The sequence below is a fragment of the Somniosus microcephalus genome, chromosome 19, assembly GCF_052327205.1.
Source record: "Somniosus microcephalus isolate GS21.2 chromosome 19, FLI_Smic_1.0, whole genome shotgun sequence".
Taxonomy (NCBI): Eukaryota; Metazoa; Chordata; class Chondrichthyes; order Squaliformes; family Somniosidae; genus Somniosus; species Somniosus microcephalus.
Window position 1 is genome coordinate 34,949,445 of NC_141005.1, and position 18,529 is coordinate 34,967,973.

The 18,529-nt window shown below is 45.1% G+C and overlaps 1 protein-coding gene across 1 annotated transcript in view; it reads left to right on the forward strand.

The window, feature by feature from the left end:
* The window catches only part of dtx1 (deltex 1, E3 ubiquitin ligase), a 348,134-nt gene that overhangs the window by 284,220 nt on the left and 45,385 nt on the right, over positions 1–18,529 (forward strand). The window contains exons 3-4 of the mRNA XM_085961523.1: positions 13,067–13,128; positions 16,072–16,233. Of these exons, the coding sequence (XP_085817649.1) occupies positions 13,067–13,128; positions 16,072–16,233 (224 nt within the window). The remainder of the gene's footprint in view (positions 1–13,066; positions 13,129–16,071; positions 16,234–18,529) is intronic.

Genomic DNA, 18,529 nt, shown 5'->3' on the forward strand with positions numbered 1-18,529 from the left:
AGGACTTATGTTTGTGTGTCTGTACTTGAGACGAGTAACAGCTGTCATATTCTTTACTACTCGTAGAGTCAGCTGTGGCTCAGTGGGTAGCACATTCGCCTCTGAGTCAGAAGGCTGTGGGTTCAAGTCTCACTCCAGAGACTTGAGCACCTAAAGCTAGGCTGACACTCCAGTGCAGTGCTGAGGGAGTGCTGCACTGTCGGAGGTGATGTCTTTCAGATGAGACGTTAAACCAAGACCCCGTCTGCTCTCTCAGGTGGACGTAAAAGATCCCATGGCACTATTTTGAAGAAGAGCAGGAGCATTATCCTGGGTGTCCGGGCCAATATTTATCCCTCAACCAAAAAAACAGATTATCTGGTCATTATCACATTGCTGTTGGTGGGAGCTTGCTGTGCGCAAATTGTCTGCCGCGTTTCTCACATTACAACAGTGACTACACTTCAAAAAGTACTTCATTGGCTGGAAAGTGCTTTGGGACGTCCTGAGGTCGTTAAAGGAGCTATACAAATGCAAGTCTTTCTTACTTAGAAGACTTTGGCCTAGAAATTCACTGGCCTTAGCGCCGCTCTTGAGGCGCTAGAGGGCCTAGCGCCGAAGTTATGGCCAGTTTAGAAATTGACAGGGGCCCTAAATCGGCGTTAGGCCGGTAGCGCTGCGCCGGCACCGATGACGTCATCGGTGTGCGCAGCGTCCCGGTTGCCATGGTAACCCGCCCGAACTCGGAAATTGAGTTGCGGCCGCCTCGCCCGTGGCAGCCGCAAGCAACGTTCTGGCAGAGGTGCCTTACAGAACTTTGCGCCGGCGCATTAAAGGCCCCGCGGCGGCCGGCCGCTTTCCCGCCGGCCGCCTGGCCGCAGCTCCCTCCCCGGACTTCCCCCCCCCCCCCCCCCCCGGCGGAACAGAAGCAAGCCCGGCACTTGTCCGAGGTGCCGGGCTCATTTTTAAAAAGATTATCGCGGGCCGCGGCCGGGTGCAGGCAGCTCCTCCTTAACGGAAGGAGGAGGCCTGCACTTCCCGAGCCTGCCGCACCGCAGCGGGCGCCGCAGCGCCGGAATAGCGCCGCAATGCGGCGCGTGGCGCCAGTTTTGAGGCGCTGAGACCCCTCAGTAGCGCCGGCAGCCGTTTGGGCGCGGCGCTACTGAATTTTTGGCGCGCGCAGGGGGACTTAGCGCCGGCACTAACTTCCGGCGCTAAAGCCCTCGCTGCGCCAAAACCGAATTTCTAGGCCTTTGACTTTAGCTTTCAGCATATTATTCAATCAACTTGCTTTGCTCTTGTTTCTTGCCTGTTAATGAAATGAACTTCCAAATTCTAGTTCAATGGTTTATGCTTCGTTTTCAGGAAAACTGAGTAGTTACCTATCGATGCAAAGTTGTCCAAATTTCGTAGTATCGTGTGAGACCATTTACAGGAGGTAGTCTCACACCTCTTTACCTTCACATTGATTGCAATGTAATGATTGATGCACCCAGAACTCAAATCTTTACAGTTAGAACACAGCCAAGGGTCAATCATCTCTTTGCTAATTTAAAACTTAACTGGGATTCGGATACCAGCATATGTGTTTACGATTACAGGAACATCAAGTTTGCCTGGCTAGAGAGAAACAATGGTGTGGAGATGCCGGTGTTGGACTGGGGTGGACAAATGTAAGAAATCACACAACACCAGGTTATAGTCCAACAGCTTTATTTGAAATCACAAGCTTTCGGAGCGCTGCTCCTTCGTCAGGTGAAGTGGAGAGATGCATAAAAACACAGCTTATACAGTCAGAGAATAATGCCAGATGTTTACAGGTAATCTTTCCAACTGCCATTTATCACACCTCGGCAGAGAGATAATCACAGCAATCAAAGGTGCGAATGGTGTCCAAACAGGTTAGTCAGGAAAACATTACATCAAAGAACAATGAGGTGGGGTCACAAGGGGTCAAATGTTGCAGATGCTGGGGTCTGTATGAAAAACAAAAAAACAGACAAAAAACATTTTTTTTGCTGGAAATCACAGCAGGTCCGGCCGCATCTGTGTGGAGAGAACAAGCCAATGACGACTCGAGTCTGGATGACCCTACGTCAGGTGGGGTTACATGTAGCGTGACATGAACCCAAGATCCCGGTTGAGGTCATCCTCATGAGGCAATACAGTATAACAAGGGTCTTACAGTTGAATTGCACTTGAATTGCGCTATCAACAGGGACCAGTGTAAAACTTAAGAGGCACCTTCTTTAATGATCTGTTAGTTGAAAAATTAAGTTAAGTTGTTAAATCTGCACAGCAATCCAACGTCAGGGCACCAAATAAAGTGTCCACAGTGTATGTCAGTCTGGCTCAGTTGGAGACAGTGTTGCTTTTGAGGCAGAAGGTTGTGACTTCAAGTCTAATTCCAGGATTTAACCACATAATCTGGGTTGACACAGCATTGTCAGAGATCTTGGCCCTGAATTTGCGGCCGGAGGCTTCCTGTGGGGAACTGCCTCCGGCCCGCAAATAAAATGCCTGCATACCTGGTGGTCCAGGAGGTATGGAGACTCGCGGTCCTGGGCCTCTCCGGGTACCTGCGGGTAGAGGCCCACGTACCCCAGGAGCGCAGGCGGTTCACAAGTGCCCCTGGGATCACGTGGGCCGGCCCACCCAATGAAAGAAGGGAATAAAAACAGAAAATGCTGGAAACGCTCAGCAGGTCAGGCAGCATCTGTGGAGAGAGAAACAGAGTTAACGTTTCAGGTCGATGACTCTTCGTCAGAACTGGAAAAAGTTGGAGATGTAGCAGGTTTTTAAGCAAGTGTAGGGGCAGGGAAAAGGAGGTTAACTCTGTTTCTCTCTCTCTACAGGTGCTGCCTGACCTGCTGAGTATTTCCAGCATTTTCTGTTTTTATTTCAGATTTCCAGCATCTGCAGTATTTTGCTTTTGTATTAATGACAGAAGGGAATCCCCATTCATGCTTATGGGGATTCCGTATGTACAGAAATCCCATAAGCATGAATGGGAATATCCCAAAAAATACATGTACACATCAAATAATTTTTTTTAAATTACATATTTAAAATGAATTAAAATGCCATTTAATTAAATATTTAAAACAAAAATTAAATTCTTTAACAAATAAATTTCAATATTTTAAAGGAGCTAAAAATAAACTTATCGTAATGATTGAAAAAAATATTTTTGTTTATTTAAACTCTTAGGCCTAGAAATTCGATATAGCCGCGTTTGGGGCGCTAGTCCTGGCGATGCGCAAAGTTTAACGCCAGGCGCAATTTAGCGCCACCTAGCGCGATATTGGGTTGCAGCGCCCCTAAAGGTGATTGCGGCGCTAAATCAGGCGCTGCACGCTACGTGTATGGCGCTAACCCGGCGGCGCTACCCAATTTCACGGCGGCGGGGCGCAGCGAAGGTGCTGTCAATAATCACTTTCCCTGAGACACAGTGGCGCTGGCCAGCTCTTAAAGGGGCAGGTCAATTGGCATCATCAGACACACTCACTGCCTTGTAAGCCTTCAAAGCAGTGGGAGCCTATCTGTGGCGCACCAGCCTAGCAAGACATGGAAAGGGTGAGGCAGAGGGCGGAACGCCTCACTGATGGGGCATTGGATGTTTTGGTTGGCGCAGTGGAATCAAGGCCAAGGAAGATGGTCGGAATGTGATTTATGTTTTGGACAGTCTCCCGGGTGTGAGAGGCAGTTATGTGTCAGTGTATTAGTTTTGCTTTCTGTTGCCATAGCTTTCTCATGTTTGAAGGAACCACATTTTGTGTAATGAAACACTTTCTTCATTTACAATGGTCATGCCTGCTATTTACATGCATCTTGCCCTTCACGGGCTTGGGGGTATCAGACCAGTTCCATTCCTGTTCTTGGAATGGCAGCAAGCATTCCGTGAGAGGGGACTAGAAGCTACTTCTGATCAGCCTCTGACGCGCAGCCTGAGAAGAGCCGCTCGCGTAGAAGTTCAGGCCAGCAGCCATCTTCTCAGCCACCGACAGAGATGTCCTGCACCTTATCTGAGGCTGCAGATCTGGCTGAAGCAGCTGGCACAGCTCAGTCACCACCTCCTTTCTAAAGCGCAGCCTTCTGACACACTGCTCCTCCGGCATGTTCATGTAGGAAAACTACTGTCAGATAACCCTGCCAGCGTAACGTCTGCTGTAGCGACATCTGTTGGCCCTCCTCCGTCTGGCCATGCCTGCCCCCCTCTCCCTGCGTCTCAGTGCCCTTTCCAGATGATTCAGCAGCAGGACGTTCCCCTCCAATGCAGCCCCCATAATAAATGCCCACAGGAAGGTTCCCCGTTCAAGGCTCACCAACAGCAAGGTGATGGTCAGAAGGCTGAAGATCGTCTGCCTGCGCTGGCTCAGTGGTCAAATGGCTCTCAGTGTGCAGCTCAGCAACTCTTTGTAGCTCTCGAGGAAGTTGTGATCCAAAAATGGCTGCCGCTTTTAAACCACACCAGTCCCCTTTAAATAACGCTCCTCCAGCCCAAGAGCGACTTGGTAAGGCCCAGGTAAGCTGTCACTATTAGCGCCAGGCGCTACGGAGGGGGGCACCACTGAATTTCCGGTCCAGGGCACCCAAAAGACGTTGCACACTCAAATGACGTCATAATCAGCCTGCGCCCATGAGCGGGCGCTAAGATTTAGCACCGGCGCTAAATGCATGCTCAATATGGGGCGAGGCGCTAGGCGCCTTGCGCCCGCCCGGAAATTGGCTAGCGCCCCACTTCTCGGCCTCTTTAGGCGTTAATCGGTGGTGCTATCAACCGAATTTCTCCCCCTTACACTGGTAAAAGCAGGCCTTTCGTCTGCTTTTACCAGGCGTCAGAATTTCATGGGCATTCGTTGGGCAAACAGACCAACTCACCGCCCGCGGATGCACTTTTCCCGGGGATGGGTACTGTTCTAAATCTCATCATCATAAAGAAACTACTCATGAAGTAACACTGGACGGCCAGCTGGTGGCGCCGTCCAAGGAGTATAAATACTCGGGCGTGGGCCCAGCTTGACAGGGACATTTTGTAAGACAGGAACTAGTGAAGTACAACTAGACCTCCATGTTCTGAAACAAGTTGATTAAAGCCTTGCTTTATACTCAAACCAAGTGCGTAGTGAGTTTTATTACGTCAGGTACGATCTGTCAAGAAGTTGGATTGCTGTGCACCCATAGGGGCCGCAAAATACGACCCGTTTTCTCTCAGATAAACCATTAAATCAAATTGCTTGCTAAAATGGATGTAACTGATCCCATCACACTATTTGAAGAGCCGGCAGTTCTCCTGGTGTTCTGGTCAATGCTTGTAGCTCAACCAAAACAGATTAACTACTCATTTATCTAATTTGCTGTCTAGGACCTTGCCGTTTGCAAATTGACTGTCCCGTTTGCTTACAAAACCTTTACAATATTTTCCAGTCCGTTCAAAGTGATGGCTATTTGAACAGCATTATTGTATTATTTACAATGCTACGCACTTAGCATCCATGAATGGATTTATTGAGACAACCGTGCATGGCAAACAGACCTCACTGTAAGTAGGACTACATCTTATTTCCCCCCCCCCCCCCAATAAAATTGCTGGTTGGTGCATTCCTGTTAAGAGCATCAAGCATCAATTCTCATTCTTGTTTTCAAATCCCTCCATGGCCTCGGCCCTCCCTATCTCTGTAATCTCCTTCAGCCCCACAACCCCCGCCCCGAGATATCTGCGCTCCTCTAATTCTGCCCTCTTGAGCATCCCTGATTATAATCGCTCAACCTTTGGTGGCCGTGCCTTCTGTTGCATGGGCCCTAAGCTCTGGAATTCCCTGCCTAAACCTCTCCGCCTCTCTTTCCTCCTTTTAAGACGCTCCTTAAAACCTACCTCTTTGACCAAGCTTTTGGTCACCTGCCCTAATTTCTCCTTATGTGGTGTCAAATTTTTGGTCTTAAAATACTCCTGTGTAGCGCCTCGGGATGATTTACTATGTTAAAGGTGCTATATAAATACAAGTTGTTGTTGTTCATTTGCAAGTTTGGTTCATTTTATTTTTTTAATAAAAGTTAACAATGCCATGAAAAGCTAATAATATCAACCGAAATGAAAACAAGCGTGCACTAAAAACATTAAAAATAGTGGATCCTCAGGTTAGATGTCTAATCCATGCGTATTCTGGAGGGTTCGATGACTGCAGCCTGTAATCCCTCACTCCTGCTGTGCCACAAGTCATTAAGGAACAGTCTGTGATTGTGTTTTGATGGGAAGGTCTTTATTCCATTTTCGTTTTTAAATAAGCTGCCAAACCAGCTTTCACAACAACCGTCAAAGACCGTTTCTGCTTTAAATCTCCCTTTTAAAATGTAAGTTATTTTACAATTGTCACAGGACGATCATATTCCTGTACAAATGGCTTTTTATTTTTATTTTTATTTGCTATTTTTAAAATCTATGAAACGGAAAAGGCCTTTGGTGGGAGTTATACTCACAAGTCATGTTTGTGATTATGCAACGTTAATAAACCCCTTGGTTGTCGTTCTTCGTGTAAATGTATTTTTCTTCCTCCTACTGGTTTCTTTATGTCACACTCTATTCCCTGGGTCGTGAAGAAGGATAGGTAAACTGCTATCAGGGATATGTCTGCACCATAGAAACATAGAAGATAGGAGCAGGAGTAGGCCATTCGGCCCCTCGAGCCTGCTCCGCCATTCAATGAGATCATGGCTGATCATCCAAATTCAGTACCCTATCCCTGCTTTCTCCCCATATCCCTTGATCCATTTAGCCTTAAGAAATATATCCAACTCCTTCTTGAATATATTTAATCAATTGGCCTCTACTGCCTTCTGTGTTAGAGAATTCCACAGGTTCACCACTCTCTGGGTGAAGTAATTCCTCCACTCCTCTGTCCTAAATGGCTTACCCCTTATCCTTAGACTGTGACCCCTGGTTCTGGACTCCCTGATCATCGGGAACATCCTTCCTGTATCTAGTCTGTCCAGTCCTGTTAGAATTTTATAAGTTTCAATGAGATCCCCTCTCATTCTTCTAAACTCCAGCGAGTGTAAGCCCAGTCGACCCAATCTCTCCTCGTACGTCATTCCTGCCATCCCAGGTATCAGTCTGGTGAATCTTCGCTGAACTCCCTCCATGGCAAGAACATCCTTCCTCAGACAAGGCGACCAATCTGCAACTGCTCATTAGGAGGTGCATGAGAGTGGTCCAGAGTGAGTCTCCATCCAAGTTTCCTTCGTTGCTGTGGGATAGCACCTGGGCTCCATTCTGCATCTCCACTTGGTGACATTACTGAGGTTGGGAATGTATTGTATGTGGAAGCAAGCGTGGAATCTGTAGGCACGAACCCATGTTCTGTCACTCGACAGTGCATTGTCCCTATGCTTTATTCTTTTCATGGGAATGTACTGAATTGCCCGGCTACAGCAACAACAACTTGCATTTATACAGCACCTTTAACGTAGTAAAATGTCCCAAGGCGCTTCAGAAAATGTGTTTGAATCAATCAACGATCATCTCATGTAGTCTGTTGGAAACATTACGAAAGATCACTCCAGTTAAAGCAATTAAAAGAATTGGCCAAATTGGTTAATGAAATGCAAACACAAGAGGTAATTAATGAGTCTATATAAAACATTAATAAGACCTCAGTTAGAGTATGGTGTGCAGTATTGGGTTCCATACTATAGGAAGGATATTGAAGCTTTAGTGAGGGTACAATACAGGTTTATTAGGATGCTGCCTGGCGTGAGGAAAGGCTTAAAAAATGTTTTTTTTCCTATTTAAACAATGCAGATTACGAGGCGATATGCTGGAAGCGTTCGAAATTATGAAAGGAAGGGGCAGGGTAGATCAGAGCAAACTGTTTCCAGTATTTGAGGGTCAAGAATGAGGAGCCACAGATACAAGATTAAATGCAAGAGCTTTAGAACAGAGGGCAGGAGAAGCGGCTTTACAAAGAGAGTTGTGAGGATATGGCATTCACTTCTAGGCTTAATGGTTGAGGCAGAAACGATGTCAATAATCAAGGTTAGATTGGGTATGTGGATGAAGGAAAAGGATGCATAACTGTCATTAGAACTATTTGTTCATGGGGAGGGTAAACTGGATGGGTCGAATGGCCTGTTTCAATATTGTAGACTTCAATTTATTTCTTGTATGCAAACAGTTCAATCAACATTCTAAACAAGAAGTAATTTGGGATCCTTTGATTTGAATCTGATCTCTAAACAGTTAGTGGCAAATGGGACAATTTTCACAACTGGCGTATAAATATCTATAATTAAACATAGTGAAACTATCTTGCGTGCAAACTCTTGGGTCCCATAGATAAACTTCTGTTTTCTAAATTTGCATATAAACGATTGAGACAACATCGCCCCAATTAAAGGCTGGACTTGTGTTCAATAGCCTAGATTTTCCACTGAATCATAGTCAGTGGGTAGGAAATCTTGCCCATTGTACATGTTTCCCGCTTATAATTGGGATGATGTTGTCTCAATTGTCCGTATGCAAATTAAGAAAACAGAAGTTTGTTTATTGGTCCCAAAGGTTTGTATATAAGATGGTTTAGCCCAATCGCTGACCGGCAAAGTGGAACATCCATATTAAATAATGGGTTTTAAGTGTATTTCCCCTTCTCTGCATCGCCCGTCGTCATCGTCCCCACCCCTACCTCGCCCCCTCGGAACATTTGGTTTGAAACATGACCAACCAATGAAGGTTAACAACAAATACAAGACTCCTGCACCAATTTTCTTTGGAACAGTGTAAGAGGCCAAGAGCAGAGTGGTCAGAGTGGGAATAGGAAAGTTAGTTAAAGTGGAGGGCCACAGGGAGTGTAGGGGCAGAACGGAGGTGCTTGGCAAATCAGTCGTCTAATCTGTGTTTGATCTGCCCCATGTAAAGGAGAGCACACAGTGAGCAGGGAGTATAGTGTACTAGATTGGAGGATGTACACGTGACCTGCTGTCTCATACAGGAGTGTACAGGGGCCTGGATAATGGTACGGGAGAAAGTGATGGGCAGGTGTTGCATTTCCTGCAGTTCTATATAAAACCAAACTGAATATCTCTAGTAATAATAGACATTAGGCTAGGCAAAAAATGAGCTGCCTGGCAGGAAGTTCAGCTGCCAGCGACGCTATCAAATCGCTTTGGTGTTTGTTAGATTTTCTTTAGTAGAGAATCTCAGTTTTTCTTTTGGTTTGATGGGAATCTCGTATTTAAGAATGGAAAAACCTCAGTGATGGCCGGAGGTGTTGGGAATCTATCTTTGACTCCTGGCTTAATATGTGTGTACGTGTCTGCAAGAGCAGGTTGTTTACGAATGAATGGGTGGCTGATTCCCTGTTAATCCCTGCAGGTGGCACATTACGCACAAGGCTGGCGGTGATGTCATTGAAGTGATGGTGATGGATAGGATTAAGCTACTTTATAAAACAGATCAGGATACAGGGAGTGACCCACTGTGCGACTCATTTCATATCTGCATCCGCTTTTTAAACTCGCAGTGTTTACAAGGGAAGGTTACCACAGAGTTCCAGACTCCTGCACTAAGGGAGATGAAGATTTCTTTGCTCAGTGGGTAAGTGCCCTCTGTGGTGACCACTATTGTGTAGACTAAGATATGCAGCAGGTGTTTGAAGAGGACCTAGTAATGACATAGACTAAAGATGCATTGCTTCAAGCCACAAACACTTCCAGATAGCTGCTTGATTATTCAGGAGCAGTATGGGCATTCAATAATCAGCTTCAGAATATGATTAAAGAGGCTTTTGGGATGGCACATGGCCAGGAGAGAGTACTGATCTCTGTTGTGCAAATGTGAACAGCTTGTTCTGGCTCGGTCACAGTGTAAACCACCAATCAAAGTGTGGACGAACCCAGGGAGCAACGGAGCTTGATTGCTTTTACCATCCTTAAAAGAACGTTTGCGTTACCTGAGTTTATCGGGCAGGAGAATTAAACATTAGTAAATCCTTTGCCAAGAAATGTTCTGCATGAATCAGGATTATGTTTGGATCAGGATTTATTTAAACTGTGGATAAAAATAGTCATTTGGTAAAGTGCTCTAAGCTCATCCATTGAATCCTTCGTTCAGCAATTTAATCCACACAAAAGCAACAGAAAACGCTGCCGATCAGCACCTTTCACAAAACAAAATCATATTTGGAACATCTAGAACATGCTATAGCTTCTCAGTAAAATTTTGCAATGAAATAGCCATAAGTACCTTGATGAACAGAATCAGATTGATAAATTTATGACTACTTAAAGCACCACTGTCTCCATAAAAACGAGTGTGTTGAATGGAAAAAAGATTTAGCAGTGCTGTAAATTGTATCAATACATCATTCCATCACTTGTATGTGATGGATGTGGTAACCGTGATTAACGGCTCTTTCGGTAGTTCTCCCTCATGAAATGTAAAATGATTTCCCAAATGTATTTCTTCATGAAAACTGCCCCTTTAAGTGTTCTACTGTGTCTGTAAATGGCAGTCAATGGTGTTTTGTAATAAGAGGCTCCAATCTAGCATACTTTTAGATAGAGCTGATAGTCTGTGAATACAGGTAGACTATCCTTTATCCGAACTTCCGAAAACCGAAACCCTCTAAAAACCAAAAGTTTTTTCGTTCAGCGTAAGTCGTGCGCACGGCATGACCAGAATGGCGCACGACTTATGCTGAGCAGGGCAGAGGGTCACTGAGTTCCCTCCTGGGTAGGAGATTGCAGGCCGAGTCGGGCAGTGTGAAGGAGGTATACCGGGAGAGTGAACCCAACAATACAACGGCCCGTCCGATAGCTGCAGCGGCCTGTCCGATATTCTTTTCTCCCCCCCCCGACCCCCGACCCCCCGCCGACCCCCACCCTTTCGGATAAGGGATAGTGTACCAGCCTTTATCCGCACTTCCGAAAACAGAAAACCTCTGAAAAACGAAAGTGGTGGCTTACGGGGTGCTGCCCCGTAATACCTTCTGAAATCCGAAATTTTCCGAAAACCGAAACATGGCTGGTCCCAAGGTTTTCGGATAAAGGATAGTCTACCTGTAATGACTTGTAGATTATGTTCTGGAAAATCTGTGGCTATTTTACAGGCGCAAATATAGCTCATTACACGCTGGATGGGTACCACCCACCATATTAGTATTGGCAGAAAAAGATTCATCCAGGGCCCATGCCTGAAACCGGCGTTGGGCTTTTTGCATATGCAAATCGCGGACCTAATGCCTGTTTGAGACCCGCTGGGCCAGCTGCGTTCGGGAAAACATTGTCTCTATGTGGCTTAACTGGCGGTCCTTAAAGTGACCGCTGGTGGTGGCCACCAAAAAGGATTGTTCCCTGCACCCAGTTCGTGCTGGCAGGCTGGAGTGAAGCAATTACTGGGCCTATACATCAAATACATCATTTATTAATTGCTTACTGTAACTCCGTGTGAGTGAGTAGTGCAGTGAATTTTTGTTTTAGTCTTGGAACTTGCTTGAAGCGCTCTGTGGACAATTTCCCAATAAGAATTTCCCATCTGGATCAGAGATTACTGTGGACAGCTGGACTTTGAAGAAGATTTCACTGTGCTCATTAATATGAGTTTAAAAAATATTATTTCCAAAATGCATCCCCAAAGGACAAAATACAATAACTAGTATTCAGATTAATACAGGTTAAGCTGATGATGAAATAAGAGATCATTGAAGGAGGAGGTTTAGTATACAAGAAGCCATGCCATGATGTCCCTGGTTACTGAGCAACATCATTTGAGGTGGCACCTTCCTGGTCGATGTAAAACTGAGACATTTAATCAAAATAGTTGAAACATATATTGTACACCCAATAGCTACAAAGAGCCATTTAAAATGATAAGGGACTAACACGATTCCTGTTCACAGCTAAATTCTAGTGTTCATTATGTTCCAATGAACAGGCCAAAAGTCAGTTCTGTTTCCTGTTTTAAAAAAAACCAAGGGAGCCTTATCTTACAGTTTCTCTTAAAATCACAAGCTCGTTGGACAATTTAAACGTTCTTTTTATTAAGGGGGATCTTTTACTGTTTTTGATATTTTGGTTCTTCCTGTATTCCCACATTACAACAGTGACTACACTCCAAAAGTACTTCATTGGCTGTAAAGCACTTTGAGAAGTCCGGTGGTCGTGTAAGGCGCTATACAAATGCAAGTCCTTCTTTCTTTCCTTCTTTCTTTCCTTCTTTCTTAACACAGAAACATTCCTGCTTCCAAAAGTGAACAAAACAGGATCTTTCCACGAAAGGTGTTTAGTTTACCAAAGTGAATACAACTGTGTAGAAAGAAGGGGGATTTTTCACCTTCGTTCTTCTGAAATTATATTCATATTTTAATGGCGCTGATTAGAAGTTTTAGGTTTGATGTTTATTTACCAAGCTGTCTAAACTGTTTAATTCTATTACCATCTGAGAAACCAAAAATTATTTCTTGATAAATTTGCATACAGATTTTGTCAATATCTTTAACATTGTTGGCTCAGGCTGGAGCTTTCTTTAGTGAAATTTCAAAGTATGCCTTAAGTATTTGTACTCTGATAAGTATTGAATATATTAATGGACTATACTGTTGTGGTGACCAGGATAAGCAGGAGAATCTGAAGATTGTAGCTGTGACTTTCCATTGACCTGCTTTCCTCCTTTTCACAGTACAGTTTATTATTACTAATAATCAGTCACAGTTTCAGCCACTTTTTCTAGTCCTTTGTGACGTTAAGTCTCTTTATCAGACTCAAGTAACAAGATAGATCTCTCCATCTGCACAGACAAACTAAAGGGAGTGATTAGTTCATATTTATTCGTGTTTTAGAAGTGTCTTGTGATGGGTCTTTAATCGAGCCTGACTGTCGTTAATAGACTTTAACATACAGCATTCAACCAATCAGAATGATGGAGCTTCAAACACTGTGATAAATGACCAGGCAATTTTGGGACTGCACAGAAGCAAAACTTTGGGATGCAGATTATCAAAAATTAACATATTGAGATGAAATGGCTTGATGTGGTCCATGAAATAGTGAGTTCTATATTAAGAAAGCTAATATTCTCCTTTTTGATTTCTTCCAGGGTCCCTGCCCTACCAGTGAAAAACCTAAATGGCTCCGGTCCTGTCCACCCGGCACTTGCAGGTATGAAGCAAGGCACTGCCTTCACGCTGCAGAGCAGGAGAATAGTCACAGATCTGTAGAACCAATCCATTGTAATGTACCAGCAATGTCTGCCCTTAACACCCAAGCAGGGATGAAGGATATACTTGAGGCGGTGCAACGAAGGTTCACTAGATTGATTCCTGGGATGAGAGGGTTGTCCTATGAGGAGAGATTGAGTAGAATGGGCCTATAGTCTCTGGAGTTTAGAAGAATGAGAGATGATCTCATTGAAATGTATAAAATTCTTAGAGAGCTTGACAGGGTAGATGCTGAGAGGCTGTTTCCCCTGGCTGGAGAGTCTAGAACCAGGGGGCATAGTCTCAGGATAAGGGGTCGGCCATTTAGAACTGAGATGAGGAGAAATGTCTTCATTCAGAATCTTTGGAATTCTCTACCCCAGAGGGCTGTGGATGCTCAGTCGTTGAGTATATTCAAGACAGAGATCGATAGATTTTTGGACTCGAGGGGAATCAAGGGATATGGGGATCAGGTGGGAACCCAACGTTGAGGTCGAAGATCAGCTATGATCTTATTGAATTGCGGAGCAGGCTCGAGGGGCCATATGGCCTACTCCTGTTCCTAATTCTTATGTTTTTCTGTTCTTAAGCTAGCAATCTGAAGTTTGTGCACGCATCACTCAATCCTTTGCTCTACTGACCCCCTCCCCTCTGCCCACCAGTCCGGGGATTCGATTGCCGACACCAACCTTGGAACTATCATCATATGTGCCACATTCTATTCTTTGGATTAGAGTAAAAAAAATAAAATGATGATGGAAACTCAACACTTCAAATCCCTCACCAATGGATCAGAATAGAAATGTCTTGATATGCAACTTTGTATCACCTACACCTTGCAGTGACTGAAGCTGAGAGTGTCGAGATATCATTCCTGTGCTATCTTCAGTTGACATGATTGATCACACGAATACAGGATATTTGGTAATGGTTAGGCACCCAGTGCTGTCCATCAGTGGTTGAAGCTAACCTTTTGTATTCCAATAGTTTACATCACACTATAAAATCACAGAAATGTCAGCACGGCAAGAGGCCATTGGGCTTTAATTTGTAGTCACTCAGTTCCTTAATCTTTTACAGTCATTTTGATAATGTATAACCAGTAAACAAAAACTTAAGGTTTTCAGTCGGAGGATATTATTAGTGTGATATAAAGCGCTGTTTTAGCTCCTTCACAGGCAGTTAATGCACTGCCCAGTGTTACTGAGCTACATAGGCCGGCAAGGTCCCAGGTTCGAGTCCCAGGCTATGCTGAGTTAGCTTGTAACTGCTGCAGGGTGGATATCGATTAAGATCAGGTTTTGGTGCGACGCCCCTTACCACGGTTGAGGTTCTTGAAAGCTCACGCATAAAGAATAGGCATTTGATTGAGATTCTGGGGGGCAGATGGCACCCATGGATCTGGCAGCTTCAGGAAAGGAGGGGAGTTAATTGGAGGGTAGGATCTTTAAAACGGAATGAAATGTATGCCACCACAGTACAGGGATTCTGCTGTAATGACTTGCGTGAGTGGAAAGGGAAAACCCTCATTATAGTGTCTTCAGTTTAATTTACAAGTTATTAGCCAACAATCTCAGCTTCAACATTAAACAGTCCTGCTGAGAGTGAATGTCATTCATGATCATAAAGGTGGAGTTGGTAAATGTTTGAACACAGACAGTACCATCTCCTACAGCACCCTACATGCTATTAACCCGAGTCAAAAGGAACACATCCACTGTTAATAGAATTTTTCTAAAGGATGCATGCGTGTCTCATGATATCTAAATCTATCTTCCTTTGTTCGTTCATCTTCTGAAGACAGTCACTTATTCTGGGCTACACTACTACAGGTGCTGACAAATTGCGTTACCTTACCCAAATGACCACTCTTCTCAGTGAGCCTCGAGAGCGATTTTTGCAGGCCATTTTAACGTGGGGGACATCATTTGTTGTCCATACACACGCACTTCCAGGAAGAGTCACTAGATGTCAATTAGCAGCAAGAATCCTGGCTGATATTTTTTTTCACCCTCCCTAACTTCAGGTCACTGAGGCAGTTATAGCATCCCTGTCATTGGCCAGCCCTTGACTGAGGTCAGGTAACTCAGCACAGATTGCGGATCAAACAAAGGAGCTTCCCTCTTCTGTACAGCTGAGTATCACATCACGTAGTTCAGTTAGCCACTAAGCTATAGGGGAAGCAGCAACCATTAATACAGGAACAGGATTATGAAACTATTCATGGTGCTTGCGTCTGGCGGTATATCACTATGTTGTTACGTCACTGCATGGATTTTCATTCAGGAAGTCTGACTGCAAAGCAGCTTAAGCAAACCTATGTGTTATCTTTTTTAATTCGTTCCTGGGATGTGGACGTCACTGGCAAGGCCAGCATTTACTGCCCATCCCTAATTGCCCTTGAGAAGGTGGTGGTGAGCCGCCTTCCTGAACCGCTGCAGTCCGTGTGGTGAAGGTACTCCCACAGTGCTGTTAGGGAAAGAGTTCCAGGATTTTGACCCAGCGACGATGAAGGAACGGCGATATACTTCCAAGTCAGGATGGTGTGTGACTTGGAAGGGGATCTACAAAAGATAAATCTTGATTGTCAATGACTATCTTCAATATTAAGAAGGATTTTAGTTGTGAGATCTGAGGTCAGGAATAAGTAGAAGCAGGCACAAGCAAACGCCCTGAAGAGTCCCTGACCAGCGGAATGACAGACCAAAGTAGACACGGTAGAATAATTCCCTTTAAAGAGCTTAGTGTGATCGATTTAGTATACCTTACAGGAAATGTTAGACTATAATATCCGTACAATACAACTCCTTACATTATATTGAAATGATCTCAAAGACAATGGCATTTACGATTTGCAATGAAAGTGATTTAAACTCTAAATGATCTTCATTTGCATTCCACGCAGGTATGACTGGGATTCTAATGTGTGCAGCTGGCCTTCCAGTGTGCCTGACTCGGGCTCCCAAACCCATACTTCATCCACCACCTGTCAATAAGAGTGAAATAAAGCCCGTCCCTGGGATATCTGGTATCTGCAGAAAGACTAAGAAGAAGCATCTGAAAAAAGGTAGGTGCACAAAGTGTACTCCCCGAAATCCGCAAACCCGCCCACTCAACCATGGAGGGCTGATAAAAGGGAGTCTCATTATCATAACCCTTTCAAAACCGCCTGTTACAAGAAGATTTTCTGTCTATTTCTGTCAGTGTTTTGGATATTTCTGTTTAATTACTAATGATGCCATTGAGAGGAGCTGTTTGAATCGCGCAGTGTGAGGGAACTGAATTAAAGGACACTGCTGCAAATGACATGACCACCCGACACAGCTGATTAATGACCGTGTCTCTGCTCTTGTTAATACAGTTCATTCACACGCTCAGATTTAGTAACTCCGCCAAGCTTGGTCCCCTGATGATTTCAGCACTGCAATATATGATAGAATATTAACAGAAATAAAGAGAAATACTCCAAAGGAGGTTAAAGTTACATTTTGTAACTGATACTTTAAAAGTAGTCCTGTGATGAAACTCCTTTTTTAAAGGTCATAGAGCACCTCACTACTTTCCATTGTAATGTCCTCAAAAAGGGAATTGATAATGGACCTTAGTTAAGGCAATGCACACGTGACCTGGATTGTCTCTGGGTCGCGCTAAATACAACGACACAGCGCCATAGAGTGATGGTAAGTGGTAAGACGTGGTGAACTGCTGGCATTATTGGATAGCACCCTGTTCCTTCACCTTCCCCGCCCCCCGCCCGCCCCCTACACTGTGCTTCTGTCTCCCCTCTGTACATTGTGCTTTCACCTCCCCTCTGTACACTATTCCTTCACCTCTCCCCCACTGTACTCTGTGCTGCCACCTTTCCCTCCGTACACTGTGCTTCTATCTGTACAGTGTGAACATGAGAATATCCGCCACTCTTTACGTACCACCGAGCACTCCTCCCCATCACCGGCTACGCAAGTGGTATCCTCGACTTCTCCTGCCATATTCCCACCTGCGCCTCCTGTATAACCTGCTGTTCTTCCTGGATCAGGTACCCCTCCTCACTCTGTACGCTGCACTTTCACCCCCTCCCGTGCACTTCCCCCCCCCCCCCGCCATGTACACTGTCCCCCCCCCCCGTACACTGTCCCCCCCCCCGTACACTGTCCCCCCCGTACACTGTCCCCCCCCCCGTACACTGTCCCCCCCGCCGTACACTGTCCCCCCCCGTACACTGTCCCCCCCGTACACTGTCCCCCCCGTACACTGTCCCCCCCGTACACTGTCCCCCCCCCCCATACACTGTCCCCCCACCGTACACTGTTTCCCCCCCCCGTACACTGTTCCCCCCCCGTACACTGTCATAAGAACATAAGAAATAGGAGCAGGAGTAGGCCAATCGGCCCCTCGAGCCTGCTCCGCCATTCAATAAGATCAAGGCTGATCTGATCCTAACCGCCAATCCACTATCACAGAACCATCTCCTGAATCTAACAGAATTAGACACACGAAATAGGAGCAGGATCAGGCTACACGGCCCCTGAGCCCGCTCCGCTACCCACAGGGCCATGACCGATCCGAACCTAGACTCATGTCCAAATTCCTGCCCGCTCCCCGTAACCCTTAATTCCCTTTACTTCTAGGAAACTGTCTATTTCTGTTTTAAATTTATGTAATGATGTAGCTTCTACAGCTTTTTGGGGCAGCATATTCCATGGACCTACCACCCTCTGAGTGAAGTAGTTCCTCCTCATCTCAGTTTTGAAAGAGCAGCCCCTTATTCTAAGACTATGCCCCCTAGTTCTAGTTTCACCCATCATTGGGAACATCTTCCCCGCATCCACCCGATCCAACCCCTTCACAATCTTATATGTTTCAATAAGATCGCCTCTCATTCTTCTGAACTCCAATGGGTAGAGTCCCAATCTACTCAACCTCTCCTCATATGTCCATCCCCTCATCCCCGGGATTAACCGAGTGAACCTTCTTTGTACTGACTCGAGAGCAAGTATGTCCTTTCTTAAGTATGGACACCAAAACTGTACGCAGTATTCCAGGTGCGGTCTCACCAATACCTTGTACAACTGAAGCAATACCTCCCTATTTTTATATTCTATCCCCCTAGCAATGAAAGCCAACATTCCATTGGCCTTCTTGATCACTTGCTGCACCTGCATACTAACCTTTTGAGTTTCGTGCACCAGGACCCCCAGATCCCTTTGTACTTCAGTACTTTCCAGTTTCTTGCCATTAAGATAATAACTTGCTCTACGATTTTTCCTGCCAAAGTGCATAACCTCACACTTTCCAGTATTGTATTCCATCTGCCAAATCTCTGCCCACTTACTTAGCCTGTCGATGTCCCCTTGCAGGTTTTT